The following is a 15,792-nucleotide window of genomic DNA, read 5'->3' as shown; positions in this document are numbered from 1 at the left end:
AGAGCGGTGAGACTTAGTGGCAGAATCCGTAAATAAGGTCCAAAATCGAGGGAATTATAGAAAACAATAATTTTTTAAAGAGGGAAGAAATTATTTAACGAGGAAAAAAAAGGACCAGCAAAGGTAAGCCAAAGGAAACATCCATCCGAGCAGTTTTGTCTCTTCGAAGATCTTCCTCTGTTGTTTCTGCAAATCCCATTTCCTTCAACCTTGTTCTCTTCGAAACTGTTAGTGTTCTTCTCCCCGTATCTATCTCCGTCTCTGTCTTTATGTCTATCTCTTTGTCTTCGGAGTCTGTATCTCGAACCCTAATGTGGGAATTAGGGTTCTCAGCCACCGAATTGGAAGGGGCGGAAAGAGTCCCAAAATCGATGATCGGTCTTGGTTTTTAGAGTTAGATTTTGAAGGGATTTGCATTTCGATCCAATTCTTGATAGCCGATTATGGTTTGCTTTAAATGACAGGATTCTTTTCTGTGGCCTTTCACGTCTGGGCATTTCTTTTTCGTTTTCTTTTAATTCTTGTATGAAAAATATTTCATGGGAGATTATCTGAATTTTGATAAAATTCCTTTTTTTTCTGTTTTCAAATCTATCAATTGTAAAGGTTTGATTTCGCATTAAAATTCTTGGTATGATCGGTGACAGAAGGCTTGTTACTGGGTCACTGTGTATGTTAATGTTATAGTAAATTCATAGTGGCAGGAGTTAACCATTTAAATTAAACCTTTAAAAGCTTGATGCATCTAAGATTTTAAGTTTGGTTTGAGACTGAATAAGATTTTGCTTTGGTGTTGTTGCCTTAAAGTTTTGCTCTTTCTCTTCGGGTTAAGATTCTTTTTGCCCTTGGTTTCTGCAAACCTTTGCTTTGGTTTGGCAGCTCTTGGCTTCCGATTAAACTTTTCCCCGAAAGTCTTAACGTGGTTTCATCTTTGCAGTTCATCAACTAATTGAAGTATCTTCTACCATTCGTTGAACATTTTGGAATCTGCTCTACCAATCTAACTTCGAATGTGTGGTATCTTATTATGTAGGCAACCATGAGTGAGGGAGGAGAAAGGACTTGTCCTCTCTGTGCTGAGGAGATGGACTTGACTGATCAGCATCTGAAGCCTTGCAAATGTGGCTATCAGGTCGAAGGCAGTGTTTGCCACTTTGCCTCTTTGTTTGTGTTTGTCATTATTCTAGCTGTATGCATTGGGTACTTGGTAATCAAGGGAAAACAGCTTCTAATTTTAAGATTTCATCACGGGCTATCGTAGCATAAATTTGGTCTTTGCCCTTTTGTTGCTACTATCAGAAAATATTTTCTTCATGATTTCATTTATCTCATTCTCTTAATTTCCAAATTAAACGATCTAAAAAATCTGAGTTCCTATTGATGCTGTTTGCTATGCTCTATGCATGCCTGCATGATGGGAGTAATGTCTCTATATTTTTAGTCTTAATGTTTTATTCTGAAGGCGCATGCAAGATTGAGACATGCTTTTTTGTTGTTGTTAAGTATCCTGCTTGTGTTTATCGTAATTATCGATTCATATTTTTGAGACATTGTTTTTAGGTGCATGCTGTCTGAAGAAGTATCTTGTATTTGCTACAAATGCACCCTTGCTAAAGCTATATTTAGGGCTGACATCGACCAGTATTACCATTTCATAATTCTTCAATGTTTGGTTTGTACCTTGACGATTAACCATGTGTTGCATTTGTCGTCAACATCTATCCTTGATGCAGATATGTGTTTGGTGTTGGCATCATATCATAGAGATGGCCGAGAAAGATGAAACAGAGGGTCGATGTCCTGCATGCCGATCCCCTTATGACAAAGAAAAGATTGTAGGCATGACAGTTAAAAGTGAGAGGTAGGTTGAAATCTGGCTATGAGTCTCTTTTTTCTGTAAAAGGTCCTAAACTTGCTCTCTTTTTCTTCTCTTCTTGATGGTACCAGGTTGGCTGCGGAAGTAAACATGGAGCGCAAAAAGTCGCAGAAGGCTAAGCCTAAACCTTCCGAGGGAAGGAAACAACTTAGCAGTGTGAGAGTGATTCAAAGAAATCTGGTTTACATAGTGGGCTTGCCTCTTGATCTAGCAGATGAAGATGTAACTCTCCCATGGAACCATATATGCATTCTGAAAAGTACTTTCTCATTTCTTGTCATGCAATTTGATGGAATCGATTTGGGATTTTGCAGCTTCTCCAGCGTAAAGAATACTTTGGTCAATATGGGAAAGTTCTAAAGGTATCAATGTCTCGAACTGCAGCTGGGGTTGTCCAACAATTTCCTAACAATACTTGCAGTGTGTACGTATCCGGATACTTAGTATATTTTATCAATGTTTTCTAGATGATAATGATGTGCTACTTTTTTTTTTTTTTGAATTTGTGTAATGGAAACCTCTTCTGTTTTTTGGTCTATGTGCTAACCTTATATTTTTCCTTGTCTCCTGTAAAATCGTAATTGCTCAGATATATTACTTACTCCAAAGAAGAGGAAGCGATTAGATGTATCCAGGCTGTACATGGATTTGTTTTGGATGGTAGATCTTTGAAGTATGTGGTGTTTCCTTTTCTCGACTATCTGTTATGTTTTGATTTTGTTCGACTTCTAATGTTTTTCTTATTTCCTTAGGGCTTGTTTTGGTACAACTAAATACTGTCATGCATGGCTAAGAAAAGTGGTAAGCAGACATGCTCTTGCCTTTGCTCACTAGATTCCTTCTAAGCGCTTAAAGTAATTTTCCTGATATTAATTTAATATTCTTTTCGTTGTGCAGCCTTGCACCAATCCAGATTGCCTTTATTTGCATGAGGTTGGTTCACAGGAGGATAGTTTCACAAAAGATGAGATTATATCAGCTTACATGAGGTAAATCAGCAAATTTGATCCCCAAACCTCTTTATTTCCAACTTTCTTATTTTTCTTTAATGCTGATCGTAGGGTTCTGTTTGATGCTTTTGTGTGTCAAATCTGAGATTTGTAGTACCATGTATTACAGAATAGTTGCTACTGAAGTGTCTCACAGCTGTCTTAATTATGTATCTGATGGACATTTATAAATTTGCATGTTCATTTATTCATAAATTGGGGCTCACAGAACTTTGACCTGTCTTAATAGTAGCAAGGATTTGATTTTGCATCTGTTTTTTGTTCTTCCCAATCTATTGTGCTTCTATGTGGTGGCTAACTAACTCTTTTGTTGTGTTAAAAGGAGTAAGGTCCAACAAATTACTGGTGTGACAAATAGTTTGCAGCGTCGAGCAGGGAGTATGTTGCCTCCACCGATGGATGATTATGGCAATAATAGTTCTAGCACAAAGCCAATCCCAAAAGTTGCTCTTAACGTAAGCTACATTCAACTTGAGGTTCTTTTATAGAGTCCTACTCACTTAGTACCACTGGATTGTGTTGGTTTTATACATTATTGTTAAGGATGTGGTGCAGGCCTTTATATTTTCAGAGATAAATTTATTTTGATTTTTTTTTTCATTTCTTTTCTTTCCTTCTTTCCCTTAGCAGAACACGCAAAGCATTCTTAAAAGTTCTCCTCCAAACGGCAGCACTGGCAAAGCTGTTACTCTTCCTGCTGGAGCCTCATGGTATTTTGTTTTCTTGTGTGTGGCCTTGGTTTGTTTGCTCGGTTGCTTGGTCTTTAATATGGACATTCACTTTTCAGGGGAATGCGGTCTTCAAGCCAAGCTCCAGTACCAATTTCTGGCTGTTTAAACGAGCCCTTGAAAGAAAAACCTGGTGGTCTGTCTGTGGCTGCAAACGCTCCTCAGATGCTCATATCTCATAGTGATGTATTGAAGAAGCCAGCTTTAGAAGATTTTCAAACCTCTCATGGAAATGGTACAAACTCAATTCAGATGTCCGCTTCTCATAGTGATGTATCAAAGAAGCCAGCTCTAGAGGGGAATCGAACCTCACATGGAAATGCGAAACATGAGTTATCTACCCCTTTGAAACAGCAAGCTCTTTTGAATGTTCAAACTGAGTTGCCTGAAAAGCCTTCCGTGCTTGGTAGAACCCGGAGCAGTAATAAAGGAGCATTAGTGTCTGCAACTGTGGATGATAGTAGAGTTGTTAGTGAGCCATCAAATTGTACAGAATTTTTAGAACATACTTCTCAGTCTTGTAGTTCCATGCCTTCAGATGGAAACAAAGAAGCTAACGGAAGAATGCAGAACTTAACCAGCCAGGTTACCTCAATGACTGCAGACAAGGGTGTTGTGGATGACCAACATGGGTTAACAAGATCTGATAGCTCTTCTTTTTATCATTCTTCCATAAATTCACCTTGTGTGGAAGTGTCCCAGCAGCATTATGCTGAGGAGAAGAGGGAAGTTTTGGCATTGCAGAATTCTGGTAGACTGGATACATTGGCAAGAGCAGGAGTGGATATAGGTGCTGATGTGGTTTTTCCATTGGTGGCGGGTGCAGGTCCTGTTATTGATGACGATATACTATCATTCAATAGACAAAGACTCAAGGATCCAGAGGTTGTTAGCTGTTCAGCCGATATGGCCCATTCAGCTAGTTTGATGCATGTGGCAAATCATATGCAGTCTTTTTCAAATGGCAGTGTGTTTGTTCCCTCCTCTTTTGATGGTATAGGAAATGATACGTCACGTATCTCACATGGATATATTGATAAGCCACTTGTCAGGGCCTCTGGTGTGAATGGCAGCCGTCTTGAACATTCGAATTGGTTTCCGGACAATGGAAGAGAGACAAAACCGATTGGAAACCGTTTCCTTGAATCACAAGGAAAGTCTTCTAGTACAATAGATGACAGCATAATCGCAAATATATTGTCCTTGGATCTTGATGAATCCTTGACTTCACCTCATAACTTGGCGAAGCTCTTGGGGGCAAGGGAGGAAGAAACCAAGTCTCTTAAGCTTTCCAATTCTTGTAAAGTTCAGAATAATCAATCCAGGTTTTCTTTTGCGAGGCAAGAGGAGTCTAAGGATCAATCTTTCGAGTCGTGTAGCATCTTCAACCAGATGTCACATGGCTATGGTTTCTACCAAGATTCTGCAGATAGGTGGGATCCTCAAATAGAGAAGCTTGGAATGTACAGTGGCCTCTCGTCCAGTTATCTGAAGGGATTTGATTCCATTACAGAGCATACAGCATTATCCTCGTCTGGTAAGCTTTCTAGCGTGTTTCAATTGCTCATCCTTTTTATCCATAATCTCTAGGCATTTATGATATGTTTATAGCATGAAATGCATCTGGGACTGTAGCTTCAGTCATGTGTTTCTTTAGAATGAGTCGCCCAACCAACTTGATTTCTTCATAGAGCTGTTGTTGCTTTTTTAAGGGGATGTCATACAAATGTCCTCATGGATATGGATGTCATCACTTCCCAATCCTCTCCCGTTTCCAATCAGAACAATGTTTCTTAATAATTAACCACGGTTTAAGCATGTGAGATGCGTCATGCATGCCAGGGTTTTCAGCACGTGTGTTGTCTTTTTCTCTGACAGTATAGAATATCTTTTAGTTCTTCTGTTGGACATGTTTGTACTGTTTGGGAATAATTACTGTTATTAGCTCTATCCTGTTCTTGGCTATGACTATCTCCTTGTTCCCAGGATAATGTGTCCTGAAAGTATGATTGCCCGGAAATTTTTTTGTTCTTCGGTAGGTTTTCATCGAGTTTCTCTGTAAAATGTTTTTTTGTCTTGTAGCTCTTTCAAGAACTCCGGTTTCAGCACCACCTGGATTTTCAGTTCCAAGTCGATCTCCTCCCCCGGGCTTCTCATCAAATGGGAGAATGGGGCGGACGTTTGGTGGTGTATCAGGTGGTTTAGATTTTCCTTTTTGTTTTTGCTTTTCCGAGTACCATCACCTATGTCCCTATTCCTTGGTAGTCTGAATCTGTTGATGTCTACTTGCAGGGAACCGTTTCTTTGAAACAACGTTGCCGGGAAATTCATACCAGTCACCTCCAGTTGAAAACATCGGTGGTGTTGGGGATATTGAACTTATGGATCCTGCCATTTTGGCGGTTGGGCAAGGAAGATTTCAAGCCGGCTCTGAGAATGCAAGTCTAGATTTGAGATCAAGCTTTCCAGGAAATGTAAGCACTTTTGAAAACGGGGCGAAACTTCAACAACTGCTGATGCAGAACCCTCTATCTTCACATCAGAACTTCAGATTCCCAGGTCATGCGGATGGCAACCTGTCCCTTAGCAATCCTCTTGGGACGCCATCAAGGCTAACTGATCAATCTCAAGGAAGTAGCTTAGCATCTCCATTTGTGCAACTCTCTCTTCAACAGTCTAGAAACATGCTCTGGTCAAATGGTCATTACGAGTACGGGTGGACTAACAGCATCCAAGGTGGAAAGAGGCTGGACATGGCAGATCATCTACGAAATGAGAGTCTGGGTTTTAACAAGTTGTATGGTAACTACGAAAGTTCGGCTCTTCAGATGCCTAGTTCAGGTGACATTTACATGACAATTCAAAAAGGAATTTTGATCTGAATAATATCAATCACATGTTACAAAAACCCAACCTTCAGGGGAACTCCATGCTATCAGCCGGACCATGTGTGTTGAAGAAAGAACCTCTGAGCTCTTTATTACCTCGAGGGTAATTCTCTGCCATTCTCTACAATCAGAATTCGATATAAAGCAAAAGTTACCGACGAACTAGACAAGAATCCTGGGAAATCCAGTTGAATCAATCAACTCCGTGGTGAAGAGGCATATGGTAAACTTAAAGTTTCAAGCTTTTTTTCTTTTTCGTTCTTAAAACTGCTCACCCCATTGTCATTGAAATGCCCATTGGTCACATTGCACCGACCACCGCCGGAAATCTTCACCTGTAGACAAATAATTGTATTGGGAAATTATTGCATAAACATGAACAAAACCAAAGATTCACAAAGACTAACCTTTGACAGAAATTTCCCTTTGAACTGTCCTTTGGACTGACTAAAACTCCCTGTGGTACTGTGGCTGGCTGCTCTTTCTCTGCTTGTGTAATCGCCCCTCTGCCTGTTACAAAGGCATTGTGGTGACTTGCAGCATGCCGGGTACTCGGTAACCGAGCAAAAGGTTACTGATTTGCTACTTATTGCTTCAAGTTCCCTCTGTGTTTGTGACTAAAATGTGATATTATACACTGAACAAGTTTTATGGTTCTTGCTTGTGCAGGAGAAGCTACTGCAAGTTACTCAAACCATGGAAAGGAAAGATTACCTGAAGGGCCTTCTCTACCGACTTAAACCCGAAAGAAGGTCAGATAATCTTTTTGTGCTGTTACCAAATCTTCTGATGTAAAGAAACTTGTTTGGGGGGAACCTGTTGGGAGTAAAGACATGTGTTGATGTGATGTGAGACATGTCTCTGGTTGGGCTGCTGATTTTTTGGCAACTTTTTAATATTTATTTCGGTGTTGTTGTTTTGTCTTAAAACTCTATTAGAAACAATAAGACTATAAGATGTTTGATCTACTGAATCTTAATCTTAAAGCGTTGATCTTGATGCGCATTTTGTGAGGTTCATATTTTCACGCTCAGGTGTCTTCTATGTAATCATGTATGTATGTTGGTGTGTATGTTCTTTTCTTTATTTCTTGCTAAATTTCCCTTGGAGTAGTGACCTAGTGACCCCTATGAAAGGCTCTGGTCCACGTCTAAATGATGTTTTGAACACTTGTCCAACTGATACAGGTAACATAGATTATAAACGCATGGGCGACCATTTACGCCGCACAAACCAGAAGCAGTATAGCAATATGATTCAAGGTAATAAAAAGATATCACGGGTAGAACCGTGTCTCGACCATTGCAACCATTAATTAAATGAACCAAAAGCTCAAATGCCAAAACAACCAGAGTTCACATTCAACCACTTCTATCCCTCCTGACTGAACAAAGTACCATTCCAAGGCAACAAAGGCAAGTTCTATCAAGGATTTTTAAACAATGGCATTTGCGGCGCTGGCTATCCTTGGCCAAAGATCAGCACACTCTTTTCCAATGGGTCCAGTGATGGCAGAACCTATCAAAAGTGCCCGTGTCATCCGTTAATCTATGGTCAAAATAGATTCAAAAACACAAGAACCATAGGAGTAGAGAACTGAAGATTCGAGAGTTATAAGTTATATTCTACCTTTCATTTCTCCCTTGGGGTTTACAATAACTCCAGCATTGTCTGCAACGGAAGGAAGAATGTTTATCAAGCAACTTGGTTTCAAAAGATTCTAAGCTGATTGAACAGAGTAAAACAACAGAATAAAGAGTGACAAGTTAATTCCAATATATTTCGTGCTCAAATGGAACGGATGCAAGCGTAGAGAGCGCCAAAGCATCCGTAACGATGAACACAGTTTGTTTACCAGACTTGTAACAGTATCAACCTCTCAATATATCTAGGTGGATACCTGACTAATGTCTGGCAATAACATACCGTAAGAATTACAAGGAGAGAAAAGGCAACAATACCCAGATATAACCACAACGTTACAACGAAAAAAACAAATACCAACTAAGGTCTAGCACTGTAAGCTCCTGAACATCAGACAACAACAAGCATAAGGACATGGTTGAGACAATGAGAATCATACCCTCAAAGTACATGTAGACACCATCCTTTCTGCGCCACGGCTTGCGCTGCCTCACTATGACGGCAGGAAGAACCTTTTTCCTGAGATCAGGCTTACCCTTCTTAACAGTGGCCATCACCATGTCTCCCACACAAGCGGAGGGCAGCCGGTTAAGGCGACCCTTGATACCTTTCACCGAAATGATGTAAAGGTTCTTTGCCCCGGTGTTGTCCGCACAGTTCACCGTGGCTGCCACTGGCAGACCCAGTGACATCCTGAACTTGTTTCCAGACGTCCCCCCGCGTCCTACACAATCCATAACCATCCACAATCTGTGATATATTCGTTATCATTAATTCAGTAGCTCTACTTGGGGATTATGATCATTTGCCGAAGTCCTAAGCTGATATCTCCAATTACGGAGACAGGTATCAAAACTACATAATGCAATGAAGTTTTCTAAGCCGAACCAATTTCTGTACAATCACCATTGTATAGTCTTCAACAGTTCTAAGACATCAACCTAACATATGTTCTTATCAGGGAAACCGAAAAACATAATCCAAAGATGTGCACGAAGAAACAGCACGCAAAGCTCAAATCCAGAAATCCACTTCATAAAAATTAAATTTCTTTTTCGGTTTTTTCATTTATCAAAATGAAACGAAGTGGACAAGCTCAAATCCATGCGAACAAAAAAGAAAAACAAGCAAGATCGAGAAGCAATATGAACTGACCTCGCTTCGACATTCTCGACGGCCTGAGAGTACCCCAGAGACGGAGGTGGAATTAGGGTTTTGTGGAGAGTTTTATAGAAATATACGCTGATTCCATTTCTAGGGTTATTATTGGGCCTTGATAATAGCCCATTGAGCCCAAATATAAAACCAATAAACATGAGCTTTTTAAATCTTCCGAATTCGAACTGTACGGAGCTTTCCCGGGTGAAATCATGTGCGATTATTTTATACATTTTGGTGGACCGACCATAGTTAATGAACGAGATTGTTTGGCACAATTTCTACTTCTTGTTCATGGGATATTTTTCGCATTATTCCAATCGAATAAGATCACATTTTTTTTATACATAGAATAAATAGTCAACGTCATTTTCACTGTTATAATATGATTTGCGAATTTATTATTAAAAATATGCAAATATCATCTATCCCGTGAACACGTCCTAATTTTATGCGTGTAATATTGGCTGCTTTTGCTTCGAATTTTGATCGGTTATGAGCCGAAATAAACTATTATATTAATATGTACATGTAGGACCAATTTTATGCATTTTGTTATTTTCCGATAAAAGTGGGATGAAACAAATTATCTATATATATATATATATTAAAATAAAATAAAATTCTTCAGAAAAGAAAAAGAAACGATCGATGATGGCGAAGAGTTTCAAATTCGGTTTTATGGAAATAAAATTTTCATTTTGCAAACTCACGAATATACGAATAAAAGAATTTCATTTAATATTAAATAAAAAAATTAGGAAATTGTTTAACAGAAATGTGGTTTAAAGTGGAAACAAAATTAAAAAAAAAAAATACAAAATAGGGATGTGTAATTTCGTAGGAAATTCCCAAAAAAAGTGGTGGGGTGTTACAGATTTATTCACTTTCGCAGCCTCCAGTCGTCGTTCCTCGGTTACAGCAAAACCACACCGCTTTTGGACAGACGAAACTATAAATTCTTTGTTATAAAGTAAATTTTATTATTATTTTTATCTATATGAAATTTCGAAAACTTTTTTTGGGTTGAATTCTTAGCTATTAATGAGTTAAATACTTTTTTTTTTACAATATAGTCAAGTGAATCACAAACAAGTTAATAGCCATTTATATATATATAAATTCAAACTTTAATTTAAAATAAAGTTATTTCTATTTCGAAATTATGGCTTCTCCTAATGACGCTGTATTTTTTTTTTAAAATTATTGGTTATTTTTTTTATATTTATTTTGTCACCGCGGTTTTGTTTCTTAACAAAATTAGACGGGTGAATTAATTACCTGTAGGCATTAATTTGTCGTACACGTGGCACAATATAATTTGTTTGACAAAAATTCTTCCTCACAACGGGGCCAGCTGAAACGCGTGGATCACCGCTCGAACATTACAAAAAAGGAAAAGTTTGGGCAGAGCAATAAAAAGCGCGTGGAGTTTAAAAAACTGGGGGCCCCACCGTGACGTCAGTGTATTTGACCTTTGCCTTTTCTTTTTTAATATATCCGACGGCTATTATGTGGCCGTCGTCGATGCCAACGTCACCGCCCTGTGACAGCGTCCCAAACTCTTTCATCTATTTTCTTCTCCATGCATTTAATTTATACTATTTATAATTGATTTTGTTTAAAATTAATTTCATTATTTTGACGGAAAAGGGTTTTGGTTTAAGTCGTTGTACATTTCAATTTGCGTATACGTTTATTGGAAATGTGCATTGCTTTCTGTTGTCCTAGTTGATTGCATTTTTAAATATATTTTTAATGAATTTATTATAATACTCGTAATTCATGAGGAGAGTAAGAAATCAGGTGTGTTAATAGCCAGCCGCACCAAATCTTTCTGACCAATCATGGTGGGCCACCTCAATTCGCCGTGATTGTAATCAAACCGACGGTAAGCGACAAAGTAAAATACGTTGACCGAGGTTATGTTCGACGTGGCGGTATTTTGAATGGACGAAAATAAAGATGTACGGTGAACCTTGTCGTAGAAGATAGTTTTTTACGTTAATATTAAAAAAATGATTAATTACGCAATATAAAAAACGCGAAGAAATCAAGCTCTCTCTCACTCTCTCTCCCTTCCTTCCTTTCTCTGTTTCGTCTCTTCTGTGATTCTTCTTCTTCTATTTTCCGAAGAGAAATTCATCATTTTCTTCGATTTCCCGTGTTGGGGTTCCGTTTCTCTTGATTCTTTTTTCTTTCTCGAAAGGAATAAGGGAAAGAAAAGGGATACCCAGAATTTTTTCATCGACTTCTCTGATATCATTCGTGATGGGCTGTTTTGGATGCATCGGGAAATCGAGCAAACGATCGGAGAGTAACCACAAGAATAACAACGATACGAGCAAGAACGGGAACACTGTCGGTGGTGACAACATCGGTAAGAGCGAAAAGCGCAACGATCAGACACAACCGAGTTCAGGTATCGAGTGATCTCAGTCAAAATTGCTGTTTGCGGTGCTTTTATTTTTACGTGTCTAGGGTTTACGTCTGCTCGTCTGATTTTAATCCAGTTAATTGTTTGTACGTTAGAGTGTTCTGGCATCTGGATTTTGTATTCTCAAGTGGCAGAGATAACTCAATATTGGGTTTGATATTCAAATTCTAGTTGCTATATGTCTCTATCGACTGTCTAATAGGTAATTGTTCCAAAGTTCGACCACTCGTCTCGAAATTGTTCGATTGCTATGTAATTATGTGTATCTTCTGATGTGTTGTAGATTCGACGAAGGTCAGTCCATATCGAGATGTAAAAGAAGGAGACGCTGAGGAGGATCAATTGGCTTTGGACGTGAAGGGTTTGAATTTAGATGATGAAGTAACAGAGAATGGGAATAGTAATGGTAAAAAGGCACGGACTTTTGCCTTTGAAGAACTGGTTGCTGCTACCGGATTCTTCAGGCCGGATTGTTTCTTGGGTGAAGGAGGATTTGGTAAAGTTTACAAGGGTACCCTTGAGAAACTTAATCAGGTAGTTTAACTAGCTCTCGAGACTTTTCTCTGTGTTGTGTGTTTTGGCTATCAGAGAATTTGATCGGTTTTGGCGAATGGTTTCTTATAGGCTGTTGCTATCAAACAACTTGACCGGAATGGGCTTCAAGGGGTCAGGGAATTCGTGGTCGAAGTGTTGACATTAAGTCTGGCTCACCATCCAAATCTCGTGAAGCTAATCGGGTTTTGTGCTGAGGGTGATCAGAGACTATTGGTTTACGAGTACATGCCATTGGGATCTCTGGAAAATCATCTGCATGGTATGTTTTTACTTCAACTCGATTGTTCTTCTTATTCTTATGCGTATTACGAAATAAGAAGCGACGTGTGCCCTATTATTACGCCGAAGTATCATTGTATAACACATTTTCTACGTAAATTTTGGGTTTTGATCGGTTGATTGGGTAGGACAGGTCAAATGGAGGAATGGGTTTGATCCCTAGCCTGTCCACTAGTTGGATGATCTTGTGTGAGGTGCAGGGTAGTGCTCATTACCTTTCAACCGAAGGTTAGCACTATCCCTCCGCGCTCCCAAAGGATAGACTGGAAAAAGATTTTCCTTTTTTAGCTATTTATCATGAATCCGTCATTTGATGTAAATTGTTCGGCATTTCTCCTGGTCTATCTTTTATGATCTAATGTTACTACTCACCCAAGTTTCCCAGTACTAATGGCATATCCTTTCTTTGTCATGATTTAACTCTTCATTCTCTTGGCTTGGTTCAGATCTCCATCCTGGTAAAAAACCACTCGATTGGAACAATCGGATGAAAATAGCGGCCGGTGCAGCGAGGGGATTAGAGTATTTGCATGACAGAATGAAGCCTCCTCTCATCTACCGTGATCTTAAATGTTCGAACATCTTGCTTGGTGAAGACTATCATCCAAAGCTGTCTGACTTTGGCTTGGCCAAAGTTGGTCCAAGCGGGGATAAAACCCATGTCTCCACAAGGGTTATGGGAACATATGGGTACTGTGCCCCGGATTATGCAATGACCGGTCAGCTCACATTCAAGTCAGATATATACAGTTTCGGAGTTGTCCTTCTGGAGCTAATCACCGGAAGGAAAGCGATTGATAATACGAGAGAGCGTAAAGAGCAGAATCTGGTTGGATGGGTAAGATATCTCACTCTCTCTGGTTATATGGTGCTTGTTTTATCTGGTCTGATTTGGGATGATGAATCTTATCTCGAATCCTTCCTTGAACTGGATCTGCTGCTGATGTTGTTTTAACGAGATGTTTTAATTTTCCCGATACTGCATGGGATCCACGTAAAGCTCCAATCTTTTTCGCTGATAGCATTCATGGTAACTGTATCAATACTTTCCATTTCAGGACTTCCTTACCGTATACTTAACCCGATTCATTTTACGAAATTTTCAGGCACGCCCATTGTTCAAAGATCGGAGGAACTTTCCGAATATGGTAGATCCGTTACTCCAGGGACAATACCCAATCAGGGGACTGTACCAAGCCCTAGCGATTGCAGCAATGTGCGTTCAGGAACAGCCGAACATGAGACCAGTGATATCCGATGTGGTAATGGCCCTTAACTACTTAGCTTCTCAGAAATACGATCCTCTCAGCCACAGCTCGAGGAGAACCCCATCTTTTCATATCATCGACGAAGAGAGAAAACCGAGCTCTGATAGAGAATCCGAGTTTGGAGTTTCTTCATAGAAAAAACAAACAGGCTGCATCAAATTTTTGGATTCAACAAAAGGGTAGAGGGGCCTCTTTGAGTGGATAGATCAGGTATGGCGATATTATGGAAAGGTGCCCTCTTTTGGAAAATCGCCTACAGTTTTCTTCATCATCTCTCATATGGGTGTGTGATGTACATTTGAATCGGTTTCTTTTTAGTAAATGTAGAATGCTTCTCCTCTGTAGAAAACCATTTTGTTTCGGGGGCATATACATAGAAACATATATACATATGCTTTCGTCCAGATAATGACAATAACAATCATCAAAGGATTTCAAGTTTAGTATATCATTTCACCATCCTTCTTTGATAGTGTTTGTGTTCCAAACTTCTGGTGATCACGTGATGATGATGATGCTGCAAGTTTTCCTGCGCTAAGGCCGTTGTACAAATACATACCTTAACGAACCAAAACCCCATAGGAGCAAAAGATTTGATCTTTCCTTCTCCTCAGCCTCTGCTGCCGGGAGATGGGATCGGAGGAAAGCCCAAGTGGGAGACTAAGACATTGTTGTTGTGGTCGTGGGTTTGGCTTTTTGGTGTTAAAGGTTTGATCTTTTTGTCATCTAGGGGAGAGAGAGAGAGATGCAATATTTTCTTGGTTTTGTTAGTTACTTTGTCAAATCAAAATTCTAGAAGGTACAAAGAATCAGATGCACGCAATCTAAACGTATACTATTACTGAGATCAAAGTTTTGTCACGACGCATGTATCTGACGAATATTTACAAAGCTGGCGAAATGCAGAGCATATCCGAGTTTGTGTTGTCCACATCTTCAACGCATCGTCAAACTCCAAAGAGAATTGACGGAAGCAGTGACTTTGGGAAAGAACATCTGTTTCTGCTACCTTTCTTTTCTTGAGCTTTCTTCCCATTTTACCACTGCTATCACCAATGCATGTTGGTTGTCCTCCTTCTTTATCCCCCATTGGTAAGAACTTGATGTCGTCGTAGAAATTCTCAGTCAGACCCAGTAACCTGAATCCAAGCATATTTAAAAAAAAAACATAACGGGTTCAGATCACACAATGAATATAGACCAAAAGCTCGTCTCCAAACAAACGTACCCATTGCGAGATTTCTTCAAGTGCTTTTCTCTCTTCTTCTCTTCCCTTGTACGTGGAGCACGAGCAAAGAGCTCCTCTTCCATCTTTTCTCGTCTTTCCCACTGCGCTCTGAACTTCTTCAGTTCCTTGCTCTCAGCCCCGACAACGTCTCTTATCTGAATTCAGCCGCTCAGTTAGAAGATCATCACAATCATGTCTTCTAAATCATATTCCTGCAAAACAGAGAAGCAGCCAAAACCTACCTCTTCAGGTCTATCCTCGAGCTCATCAATCACTTCTTTCATGTATGTACCTTCTGTCGCTTGTCTTATAAGGTGTTTCTCCTTTCTAGCTGCATTCCTTTCCTGTTTTGTCGTCCTATCATCTTCCATAGACATTGGAGCAAATTTCGGAGGTTGATACACACCGTCCTACATTACAAACACAAAGTATTTAATGGTTAATTATGGCCAGCTGATTTCTACAGACAAGTAGGGGGAAAATAGGGGTATAACCTCTGGTGCCATCTCAGCTTTGTTGATAAGCATGTCAGGGTTTGGCCGATACTTCGAGAGATCCTCAGACTTTTGTGTTGCATCTGAGATAGAACCAGCAGCTCTCGTGAGCTTCTGAATCTGGTATTGAAGTTTCTTGTCTATTGGACGAATCTACCCGAAAGCAAAATGATGAGTCAGATCTATTACCACGTGTCATATTATTTGATGGAAGTAGGGAAAGAAAG

At 39.5% G+C, this 15,792-nt stretch overlaps 4 protein-coding genes and 1 long non-coding RNA gene across 6 annotated transcripts in view; 2 read left to right on the top strand and 3 right to left on the bottom strand.

The window, feature by feature from the left end:
- The first annotated feature begins 110 nt into the window (after positions 1 to 110).
- LOC104826353 lies at positions 111 to 7,515 on the top strand. 2 transcript variants are annotated; one of them, XM_010559002.1, is made up of 14 exons: positions 111 to 227; positions 1,034 to 1,132; positions 1,734 to 1,861; positions 1,948 to 2,098; positions 2,191 to 2,300; positions 2,466 to 2,549; positions 2,629 to 2,677; positions 2,774 to 2,865; positions 3,209 to 3,341; positions 3,517 to 3,596; positions 3,674 to 5,151; positions 5,697 to 5,810; positions 5,907 to 6,455; positions 7,172 to 7,515. In XM_010559002.1, exons 2-14 carry the CDS (start codon positions 1,040 to 1,042, stop codon positions 7,240 to 7,242), a joined length of 3,132 nt encoding a protein of 1,043 aa, XP_010557304.1. In that variant the 5' UTR covers positions 111 to 227; positions 1,034 to 1,039; the 3' UTR covers positions 7,243 to 7,515. The 2 variants fall into 2 exon arrangements, with proteins under 2 accessions (XP_010557304.1, XP_010557303.1); XM_010559001.1 differs by having other exon boundaries at positions 3,514 to 3,596.
- Positions 6,598 to 6,925, bottom strand: LOC104826352. The gene is made up of 3 exons (XR_773748.1): positions 6,910 to 6,925; positions 6,778 to 6,837; positions 6,598 to 6,623 (listed from the first exon to the last, which is right to left on the bottom strand). It is a non-coding gene; the product is annotated as an uncharacterized LOC104826352 (long non-coding RNA).
- Positions 7,516 to 7,765: 250 nt separating the features above from the next.
- Positions 7,766 to 9,390, bottom strand: LOC104826351 (60S ribosomal protein L23-like). Its single transcript, XM_010559000.2, has 4 exons — positions 9,302 to 9,390; positions 8,586 to 8,870; positions 8,132 to 8,173; positions 7,766 to 8,020 (listed from the first exon to the last, which is right to left on the bottom strand). The coding sequence occupies exons 1-4, from the start codon at positions 9,312 to 9,314 to the stop codon at positions 7,938 to 7,940; spliced, it is 423 nt and encodes a 140-aa protein (XP_010557302.1). The 5' UTR covers positions 9,315 to 9,390; the 3' UTR covers positions 7,766 to 7,937.
- Positions 9,391 to 11,382: 1,992 nt separating this feature from the next.
- LOC104826350 (probable serine/threonine-protein kinase RLCKVII) lies at positions 11,383 to 14,308 on the top strand. Its single transcript, XM_010558998.1, has 5 exons — positions 11,383 to 11,726; positions 12,025 to 12,275; positions 12,366 to 12,555; positions 13,022 to 13,413; positions 13,682 to 14,308. Exons 1-5 carry the CDS (start codon positions 11,576 to 11,578, stop codon positions 13,976 to 13,978), a joined length of 1,281 nt encoding a protein of 426 aa, XP_010557300.1. The 5' UTR covers positions 11,383 to 11,575; the 3' UTR covers positions 13,979 to 14,308.
- Positions 14,309 to 14,690: 382 nt separating this feature from the next.
- Positions 14,691 to 15,792, bottom strand: part of LOC104827406 (neuroguidin-B-like) — a 2,789-nt gene continuing 1,687 nt past the window's right edge. Inside the window, 4 exon segments of the mRNA XM_010560579.1 lie at positions 14,691 to 14,982; positions 15,072 to 15,226; positions 15,314 to 15,481; positions 15,566 to 15,718. Of these exon segments, the coding sequence (XP_010558881.1) occupies positions 14,691 to 14,982; positions 15,072 to 15,226; positions 15,314 to 15,481; positions 15,566 to 15,718 (768 nt within the window).

Source organism: Tarenaya hassleriana, unplaced genomic scaffold (assembly GCF_000463585.1).
Source record: "Tarenaya hassleriana unplaced genomic scaffold, ASM46358v1 Cleome5, whole genome shotgun sequence".
Lineage (NCBI taxonomy): Eukaryota > Viridiplantae > Streptophyta > Magnoliopsida > Brassicales > Cleomaceae > Tarenaya > Tarenaya hassleriana.
Note: the sequence above shows the minus strand (reverse complement) of the source record. Positions and strands in the feature narration are given on the sequence as shown.

Coding starts and splice junctions, on each gene's coding strand:
- LOC104826353 (XM_010559001.1), top strand. CDS start 1,040: ATGAGTGAGGGAGGAGAAAGGACTTGTCCTCTCTGTGCTGAGGAGATG. Junction 2,678..2,773: donor ATGCATGGCTAAGAAAAGTG/GTAAGCAGACAT, acceptor TTCGTTGTGCAG/CCTTGCACCAATCCAGATTG. Junction 3,342..3,513: donor TCCCAAAAGTTGCTCTTAAC/GTAAGCTACATT, acceptor TCTTTCCCTTAG/CAGAACACGCAAAGCATTCT.
- LOC104826351 (XM_010559000.2), bottom strand. Junction 8,174..8,585: donor TGTCTACATGTACTTTGAGG/GTATGATTCTCA, acceptor CTTCCGTTGCAG/ACAATGCTGGAGTTATTGTA. Junction 8,021..8,131: donor CCCCAAGGGAGAAATGAAAG/GTAGAATATAAC, acceptor CACTTTTGATAG/GTTCTGCCATCACTGGACCC.
- LOC104826350 (XM_010558998.1), top strand. CDS start 11,576: ATGGGCTGTTTTGGATGCATCGGGAAATCGAGCAAACGATCGGAGAGT. Junction 11,727..12,024: donor TCAGACACAACCGAGTTCAG/GTATCGAGTGAT, acceptor GATGTGTTGTAG/ATTCGACGAAGGTCAGTCCA. Junction 12,556..13,021: donor TCTGGAAAATCATCTGCATG/GTATGTTTTTAC, acceptor GGCTTGGTTCAG/ATCTCCATCCTGGTAAAAAA.